The sequence below is a fragment of the Ciona robusta genome, chromosome 4 (assembly GCF_009617815.1).
Source record: "Ciona robusta chromosome 4, ASM961781v2".
Classification (NCBI taxonomy): Eukaryota; Metazoa; Chordata; class Ascidiacea; order Phlebobranchia; family Cionidae; genus Ciona; species Ciona robusta.
This window is the reverse complement of record NC_143238.1, coordinates 4,844,571-4,854,721: the sequence shown is the minus strand read 5'-3', so window position 1 is coordinate 4,854,721 and position 10,151 is coordinate 4,844,571. Positions and strand designations below refer to the sequence as shown.

Here is a 10,151-nt window from a genome sequence, read left to right as displayed (position 1 = left end):
TATAGCCTACAATATATATTAAAATTAGTTGAATTTCAAATTCTTTACTGAAATTTTGGTCAATATTCCCAATAAGTTTATCAAATACTAACATATAGTTTATTTATTATTAGCGGTTCCTTTTTACGTATATCGACTACAAAGGTTTCGCTTCAGTGTATATTTTCCTAAATAAACTAAACAACATGTGTGGAAGTAGTATACACGTCTGTCTGTTGTCGTTTAATAAAAGTTGTTTAACGCACCGAGTTTAAAGTTCCTTTTAAAATGGATGACAGAAAAGCTTTTTTTATATTCTTGAATTTTATTTGGTGACGTCAACAACAAGATGCATATAACAGTAAACACAGTAATACTAGAACTAAGGAGCAGTGGGCAGCATTTTTTTCAGGTTTTGATTCGAGTTTATTGGACTTGAAGCTCCGTGAATCGTTTTAGCTTCGCGAAAGCTGAAAATGTAACATCGTCGTTTTCTTGTATTGGAGGAGCGTATTTAGACTGGGAGGTTTTGGGGTGGTTGTATTCGACAACTTTTGTGCTTTTGTACAACGCCGAATATTCCGCCAAGGAATCGCGAAACCGTGGAGCTTCCGTTGTGGAATTGAAGTTCGTACGGAAAGGAAAAGTTACCAACTGAGGTTTTATGTCGGAATATACTGCTGGCTTTGGGGTCGATGTACGCGGGGTATCATCAGGTTGGATAATGTTTTGCGGCGATTTTGGAAGCGCTACTTTTGGGTAGGCTTCCAGCATGCATGGTGTCGAAGCTCGGTCTGTGTCTCTGCGAATTCTTTTCGCGTTTGATTCGAAGTCATGGTTTTGGCATCGTTTCTTGCTTGGCGCGACCGGTGAGACTGATTGCTCGTCTTGTTTCGGTTCTTTCGGCGAGAATCGACCGCTGATAATGTTCTCGATCGAAAAGTTAATTTTTGAGTTTGGTTTTGGCGAAGTTGGACTAGGGATTGGAAATGTGGAGTTTTCTTCGTCGCTAGAAGGCGGTCGAGACGAGCATGGCGAGTTTTCAGATTTTAAGCCATCTGATGATAACTCTTGTTTGGATTCCATATTAATATTTAGGTTAGGTGCGTTTGCATTGGGAAATACACCTTGTAGAGTGTTGAATACTGGATATTTCATACGACTGGCAAGAGCCGCTTGCTGTAAGTCTCCGACCGACATTTTGTTCACTACGCTTTGGAATCCCGTCATCGCTGATCTGAAATACGCCACTGCGGCGGCTGCGGCCTCTGGGCTTTGCATTCCTGGTAAACTGGGTAAATATTGGGGATTGAGGGGGTGGCCCATCATACCGGGTTTCATTGGGAACCCAGGGGTTGGGAAAGTACCGAAACGGGGCCGGTTAAGCAGTTGTTGTTGTGCCTGGTATAAGTTATGGCGGTTGATCATATTATAAGACGGGTTGTCTTCGATGGAGTTCAAACCAACTTCTCCGCTTCGAACGTTCGCGATGTGTTGGTACCGCGACAGCGCATGATGACTGACGCCATTTTGAATCACAGACCGTCGTTGCGGCGAATTTGTTTTAAATCTTTTTCGTCTTCGCAGAAAGCTTCCGTTCTCAAACATTTCTCCACAAGTCGGATGGAGACTCCATAAACTACCTTTGCCGGGTTGGTCGCCCCGTCTAGGAACTTTGACGAAGCAATCATTGAATGAGAGATTGTGTCGTAACGAATTCTGCCACCGTTGAGTGTTGTTTCGATAGAAAGGAAAACGGTCCATAATATAGCGGTAGATCTCAGATAAGCTCATCATCTTGTTCGGTGAAGATTGAATTGCCATTGCCGTAAGGGCTATGTAAGAATATGGCGGCTTTTGGTCGCCATATGAGTCTCGTCCTGGTCGTGGCATTTTTAATTCAAAGATTTGCAAAAGTAATACAGAATCTGTAAAAAATTAAAATCAAGTTTAGAAAGTGAAATAAATTTGATAATTTAAATTTAAAGTAAAATTTTTTGCAACACATAAATTCAAAATGGCGATTATACGGCCATTAAATAACTTGGTCTCTCAGGCGCTGACTGCCTATATATCAATTGCTATAGCAAGTTTAACTAATAGCTTTCTAAACTGGTATCTTGTAAAAGCACAGCGACGTTTATTACACTGCAGCAATAGCAAATGTAAAGTTTAATTTTACGGAATTTAAATTTTTAGACACAAATGTTTCAATTGACAATTTCATCTGAGACACCGCGAGTCGAAGTTTTGGAGAACAATGAAACTAATTATGACGTAACTTGTTCTGTGACCCTGACAATTAGCAATGTTACGTCACAATTGAAGCGATAACTTTCCCACGATTGAAAGTCTTTCATCTTGAAAAAGTTTCCGAATTAATTCTAAAGTCATTAAAATATTTGTTACGGAATTATTTATAACAAATTTGGTATCCAATATATAGTTCTGGCGATAAAAATTTAAACTGTGCAATGACAATATTACTATTGCATATTTTATGCAATCACAATAAACATTCATATGATCCTCAACAGAAAACAACAAATCCATTTTTTAATTTCTCTGAAATCTGTCTTAGCATACCCACGAAACAACGCAAAAATGTCTGTGTTATTTATGTAAACTTTTAAAAATATTTTGGCAACATTTTTATTTAGTCTTATTTACAAAGTTAGAATTTTTGTTATAAAATAAACCAGATTTAACACTAAATGTCTCGCTTTTCCAATGCGCTATACTTTGAACATTTTTAATCCACATTACTTAAAAAAGAAGCTCTTCTACTACACATATAATATATAAACCCGCCTTCTCTATTTATATTGATTAATGCTTTACGCTGCTAACACGAACAAGTGATTTTCGACACGTGCAACCGCCTTTATATACTCGCACTTTTTTCCTTTTTTTCATCACTTCTCGTCCAATCACAACCCAGCATCGACATAGGAGGAACAATTGCGTCATCGCTGCGGGAGAAAATTTCATTGATTTTGACGTCACAAACAAGATTGTTTTGTTTTATTTGACAATAACAACTTCTGTTTGATATTTTGCAAATTAAATATTAAAGTAAATTTTACCAAAACATTTTCCATTTTTAAATATCAAATTTCGAAGTCAATAATTCATGGTTATTTATATAATTCTATAAACTGTCTTTGTTTACGGCCAAATGGAATGCTAAAAGAAAATAAAAACATAGTCCATTTTACCGTAACCCACTATATATTAAATATCATTATGTAGCAATAAAATCAGTTTGTTTAAACAACAGAATCACATATGTCTGTATTTGTTTGTTTTTCAAAGTGATGAAGCAATTATTTTAATTGTTACGAAAATTACTAAAACTGCATTTAGAAATACTCGGTCAGTTTAATTTGTTTTATTTCACGTTCTGCTTGAACTTATAATTTAAAAAAATACGTCAAATAACCGTGACGCAACACGTGTGACGGCATCAAAATTCAATTAAATAAATACAGCAATATTTGTCAATTAAAAACAGATTCATTTGCGTCTTGAAGGTCGTTACAACGGCAGCTGCGCGATTTACGTTCGAATGCGTTGCTGGACGTCTGTGACGTCAGAACGAAATTTGCTTACGCATATAATGAAACGAATTTTTGTTGTGTTTGACTTCTACGTAACAATGAGTAGCGTGACGTCATTGTTCGCAGGTGTCGGTTTTAAACTTAGAAAATAAATTTACTTTTGATTTAATTAATTTGTTTTAAATTAAAATGTCTTAAAGTCGGAAAATAAACAGAACGTCGCTGGCCGCTTGTAAACTTAAGTTTAAACGATTTTTTTGCAAATTGTAAGACAGTTTAAGGTTTTATTAATCTTTACCATTTGGGCTTATATGCTTTCTATCGTTACACCCCAAATTGTTAAAGTTTTGAACCCGAAAAAAAAGTTAAACTTACAAAAGTTAAGCTTTTTAAAAAAGTTAAACTTACACATTGATTAATGTATAGTAGGGAGGGGGAAGATGGACAACCCTTTGATTCTATTTTCTCGTCCCATTTGGTAGTAAACAAAAAACATTTAAATAATTATAAAACCGTATCCTCACGATAAAACAATCTTGAAAACGTGGAGCATCTTATTACCCCAACTTACTATATAGTAGGGTGGGGGAAGATGGGACACTTCTTCGTTTAGTTTTCTCTTTTCGTTTGGTAGTAAACAAAAAACATTCAATAAATTATAAAACCGTATCTTCATGACTTCAACAGACCGTTGTTAATTGTTTAAAACACGATCAGGCTATTTGGGTATTATGTGTTAAAGATGTATCATCTTCCCCCACTCTACTATATATCAATTTGTTTAAGTGAATTACCACTTTATTTGTTCGTTCAGCGAGAGAAAATTGGTTTTCAATTAACAATCTTATTTATTTCAGTCCACCCAACTGTCTCATCAAATTAGCAACAACCTGTATTGGAGTAATGGTCAATTTTTCGCTTATTTGGCCACGGTAATTGCTTGTGTGTGTTGCTTATTTATTTCCATACAATATGTAGTGTTAGTGTAACCCTCAAAGGTGTACGATGTCTTTGTAATGTGCAGTCAGTGGCAGGGATGTATGAGAACGACATGCAAAGCTTTATTTTATTGAAAAAATACATAACAGATAATACGCCGGTGTCCGCTTGGGATTTAGTGCAGCTATTCACACGAAAAACAAGTACAGGCGTTTCTGGATAGTATGGGAAAAGACAGGCAATCCTATTTTAATTAACTTGCTTGAAAAAGAGCGTCGTTTTGTCGAGACATTGAAACAACGGCGCCGGTTTGGCCGTTTCGTAAATTAAATACAATTTAGGATAATGTAGCGTTAGCCTTGATTTGGTAACTATATCTATTAGTATATCTGCATGGGAATCGTGGGTTTAATTCGTCAAGTAATCGTTTACACGCTCGTTTAAAGTTTGGATTAAACTTTCTAGTCTTTTCCGGATTAAAGGATCTTTTGTCATCGTCGATTTAAGGTCAATGAATAATAAAAAACGCATATTGAAAATGTAACACAACCACTCTATTACAAGGGGTTAATGAATAGGAATATCAACACAGAAGCATTTGTTTTGTACTCTGGGGAAAATGGACGTCTTTAACACATAAAACCATACTTTCCATTTTTATATTTTTTTAACAACGCCGCTTTATAGTTACTTCACCTACTATAACCTATTCTGCGCTGTTTTAATTTAAAAGAGCGATTAACTGCGTGCTGGACCCCCGTACATCTAAAATCCATTATGTTGATTTAAACACATAAAAATACCGTTTTCGGTTACTATGACGACGTTTAAAATAGGAAACGATATAAGTTAATTAGTGAACAGGTGAAATGGTAAAGTACAGCTGCATATACACCGCATTGGTGAAATGCATACAGCATTAGAAAACCGTGTTACGAAACCACACGAAGTATTTTGTTTGCGGGAGCGGATATTTACGCAATTCTCCGCGTGTATAGTGTGACACCTGGGCCGACATTTTTCGTTCAAAATGGCGGGATTCGGGTGCTTGGTATCCCCGCGGTGACCTCGCGCGCTCCCGAGCTACGTCATCAATCAAACAAATGCCACAAAGGTGCGAAAAGGCGAAAGACCGCGACTATAAACAATCGTAAACAAAGAAGTCATTGTTTTATGTCGCCGTTTAAATGTGTTTTATTTCATCACATATATGTGCACAGGTGTGCCCCTATATATATATCTAAAACAACTTGCAATGTACTTTTACATATAGTAGTAAACTGTAACTTATAAGCCGACACGAAGTGTGCGAAACATCCATGTTATAACGACATCCATTTATTCAATATGCATCTAATTTACATTACATAACGCATACAGCATCATTTACCCCTTTACTTGGATAGATTACTCTGTTAAAATAATCCTCGTATGTCTAATCTTTTATCTGGTGGATCATTCCATAAGCGAGCATGTGTGAGATCATAATAACACTTATGTCGTTCTTTGAGGTGTGGTTTATTAATCCACCCTCGGATTAAAATGGATAAGATCACGGCCTTGAATATTTGGTTTTAATTGCGATGGAATACAAGGGGTTTGAATGCTATGTGTTTAACGCTTATGGAATGTAAAGTCTATATGTTTTCGGTAAACATTATTATGTAGGATTTTTTATACGTGTTTGGTAAAATATTTATAAAAGGAAATTACTTAAAAATAAATATAATACTGTGGGGTAAGATGGACAACGTATAAGTATAAAATATCCCATTTTTACTATTCGTGTTTTTAACAATTAACAACGTTTTTAAGGGTCTCGAGGATACAGTTATAACTCTGTAAATGTTCTTTATTTACTATCAAATGGGACGAAACAAAATAAAACACATGAACCATTTTACTTACCCTTTTTAATACGATAGTAGCTATAAATTTAAAAAACGGTATGGCGTACATAATACAAAAATTTAAAATTTTATTTTTTACAAAAAAATGCCATACTCTATCTTAATTATTTTAATTTATGACGTCATACAGGCGACAATAAACGAGAATACAACGTCATCTCATCGCGAAAGCCTGAGAGGTTTCTGATCGACCTTCGATTTGTAAATCCGATTATTGCAGAACAATAGGTTGAAGCGATACGCGTGATCGGCAATTGAACCACGACCCCCCTCCCACTCCAATCTCGAATTAAATCGACACACGCGTTCAATGACGCTTTTCCATTGTCTATATTTGAGTTTTAGAATAATCAAGCGCACGCTTCCATTTGCGAGATTACTTTCTTTAAAATTGAACGTGGTAAGACGCAACTGGGCGAAACGTAACGTCGTTAGTACAAGAACAAACAATCGTGAAACGGTCGGCGAAGTTCGGCGGATCGTGTTAAGTTTGGGGCTTTCAAATGACAAATAATTAAATCTGATAGTTTCAAGCGAAAAACTTGATCGGGTGTTAATTTGCATTCACAACATCTATGGGTGATGTTACAATTAATTTATAAGTGCTGCTTCATGGAAGGTTTACTGTGTCATGCTGGGCGTATGGTTTATATTTAAAGTATGATAGAAGTATTTATTCAAGACTGCCAGGCCTTTTTAAGCAAGTTTGTCGCGGTTATGTTTAAACAATGTTTGCTTTCTTAACTGTATATCAAACTTCATAATTCAGTTCCCGACATTAAGATTCAACTATATATGTTTTGCAATTTTTTTATTCAAATTAAACCAGTTGCATATACGTATTTTGTTAACTATAAAATTTACCCTCCAAGACACATAACACGCAAGTATGGCTTCTATGAGTGTAGGTATTTCATTTTAGAGGTAATTTACACAACGATTAAAGCTTTATTTGTTTATAGCCTTAACTTTACGGCGTTTCTGGTTCAACCGAGGTGAAAATAAATTAGGCAACATTTGTTTATCATTGAGTAGTAACCGTCACGGGTGTTTCTAAAACTAACAAAACTAATAGAGTCGTATTTTGTCGCATATCATAGGGTTTAACGAGCCGATTTTAATGACTTCATTCTGTACTCAATTAGATACAAATAGAATAAATAATTCATGTTTATGTTTCGAAATAAATCAACCCATCAATTTTAATTAGTTGCAATCGTCAATACAGCCGTGCAAGTTGGCACGAAGTTATTTTAATTAGGCGGAAAAAGATCTCTATTGTTTAAATAAAGCGTGAAATGAAAGTGGAACTGGACGCGGAAATTGTAATTAGCGGAAAATTGAAATTATGATTGACGTCAGTAAAAAATAAACAATAATTTTGATTAATTGTTAAAAAAATAACAGTAACAGGTGTGTACGAAGTTCTCTACGTATTTCGAAAGTCCATACGTACATCTGGTTTGTTTAACGTTTCTACGCACGAAATTAAATTACGTACACGTTGCTATATTGTAAAACAGTCGATAGACGAAAAAAAATAAAAAAGGCATGACCTAATATCATTTAAATAATTGCAACTTTTGACTACATTTTTCATATTTGTATTTATAACCCCTTAAAATATTTGCCTAACTTGCAAAACCAACAGAAAGCAAAATACAGCTGTAGCCTATATCTGTGTACCTAACACAACATGTTTATCACATTCACGTACAAACCTTAGGCAACCAAGGTTAAGTGCTTGTTGTTTGTTGTTTATACACCAACACGGGTTATGTTACAATATTTTAAGGTTCACTTAATGGTTTGATGTGTTTTGACGCCGCCTACTATTGACTTTTAAGTCTGAAAAGTTAAAGATTTATTGTTTTACGGAAGAACTTTTTACTTTTACCAGACGTTTATTGCAGACAGTTAAAAGAACTTTTTAAAAAATACGGTTTAAAAATAATGTTATAAAACACGTAATATTCCGAAGAAAACAAATAACAACTAAAACTTTAAATAGTTTTAAAGATTTTTTATATCTATATTTTTTGCATAACATAGATTTTATTTTGTACCCCGAATTAAGTTAAAAATACGAACAAAATGCCAGACAGATAAATTTCTAAATTTGTCATGGAAACGTACTAGACGGTGCGAATAAGTATTAGTTTCCTATGTCCACAAAATAACTTGAGATATAAGTAGGTACCTGTCATGTTAGCAATTATATTTCACACGTGGCAGGGAATATTTTAACGAGCGACTTCCTTAGGCGATGAGGTCATCACGGGTGACGTCATATTGAATGACGTGCACCTGGTTCAGTCTAAAATGCTCCAAGTTGTTGACTTAATGCGTTTTTAATTTCAATGGGCATGGCTTTACCATATTTAATAGTCGCAAATGGAATAATACGTTAAGTATCCAAATTTTAAGCAACACTAAACTATAGCGGGGTGGGGAAAGATGGGACACCTTTTCCTTCTACTTTCGCGTCCCATTTGGTAGGAAACAAAGAAAATTCAAAACAATATAAAACCGTATCGTATCCCTTATAGTTGGAGCTAAATTCCAATAATGTATTTGCATATGCATGAATCAATATTTAAACGCACTTATAATTATATCGGCTAGTGTTTGAACTGTTTTCAACCGTTTGTCAATCACTTCGTTCGCCGCGAGCAAAAATATGCGCGGTAATTTATAAAACCAGCTTTATAGATATGTTTACGGTGGCCAGCAATCAATCTTATGTTAGTGTGAATGAGGTGCTATGTCTTGACAGCCTGCAACAGGTGCACGACTGAAGTGAGATGACTACCTCGTCACAACAGGTAATTTAAACGCAACGAAAACTCGCCGGGCACGGTGCCGCGGATCGGAAATAAAGTGATTTGTACCGTTCCATGTCGCGCGACTCTTTTGTCTTGTGGACAATAGATTGATTGGAATATAAATGGCGTGTTAATTGTTTTACCGCTTATTCCACAGCTGGGTATAAGTGTAGTACAATAACAACCAGTTGTGATACATCTTGTGACATAGAGAGTTAATAATATAACATAAAATAAATTCGTTTATAGGCTTAATTTTGCAGAAACCACAACCAAAAAATAACGTGAGGTATTTACCTCAATGCTGCGGAACCTTTACTGCCCCTTCCTTGGGTGGGTGTTAGCGTATTCCAAATAACTATTTTAACTGCTGCTAAATTCTGGTTTACTTTATACCTGAACCTTTGTCTTTTAAATCTACATGGTAGAGCGATAACCTATTCTAAACAACCTGAAACTTCATATTTGCGGACGTCATCTGTTCTACATAAGCAAGGTGATTCGGTGAGCCATGAAACTTTCGGAGCTGGCTCATTATCACAGACACGCTGTCTTTCTTAGCTCTTTGCTTTATATTGGATAATGTCTACAAAAAAGAACAAGTTTTGTGATTAAATAGAATGATGCTTAATTCACAATGACAAAGTATATGGAACAACATAAATATATGGAATATGTGGGAACAGAACACAGTCGGTACAAAAAGTTTGCTATGCAACTTAAAATTGATATAAATCTTTGGCAAATTACAAATCGTGCTAGCTCTCAAGACGTTACTTATAACAGTGGTAAAGTGATTAATTTTAACTGAAAATTGCAGTATATAAGGATTGGTCCAAGAACTCCGCATTTGAATATGACAAATTTTGCATTGTGACAATTAATCTTATGTAAATTTAATTTCTTTTAAAAAATTGTCGCGAGAACAAATCATTTTC

At 35.2% G+C, this 10,151-nt stretch overlaps 1 protein-coding gene across 1 annotated transcript; it reads right to left on the bottom strand.

Moving 5' to 3' along the window:
• Nucleotides 1–284: 284 nt before the first annotated feature.
• LOC149736917 (uncharacterized) lies at nt 285–2,139 on the bottom strand. The gene has a single exon (XM_089876235.1). The coding sequence runs from the start codon at nt 1,870–1,872 to the stop codon at nt 406–408; it is 1,467 nt and encodes a 488-aa protein (XP_089732361.1). The 5' UTR covers nt 1,873–2,139; the 3' UTR covers nt 285–405.
• Between the last annotated feature and the right edge of the window lie 8,012 nt (nt 2,140–10,151).

What these genes read in the sequence shown, in the direction of transcription:
- LOC149736917 (XM_089876235.1), bottom strand. Translation starts at nt 1,872, where the DNA reads ATGCCACGACCAGGACGAGACTCATATGGCGACCAAAAGCCGCCATAT.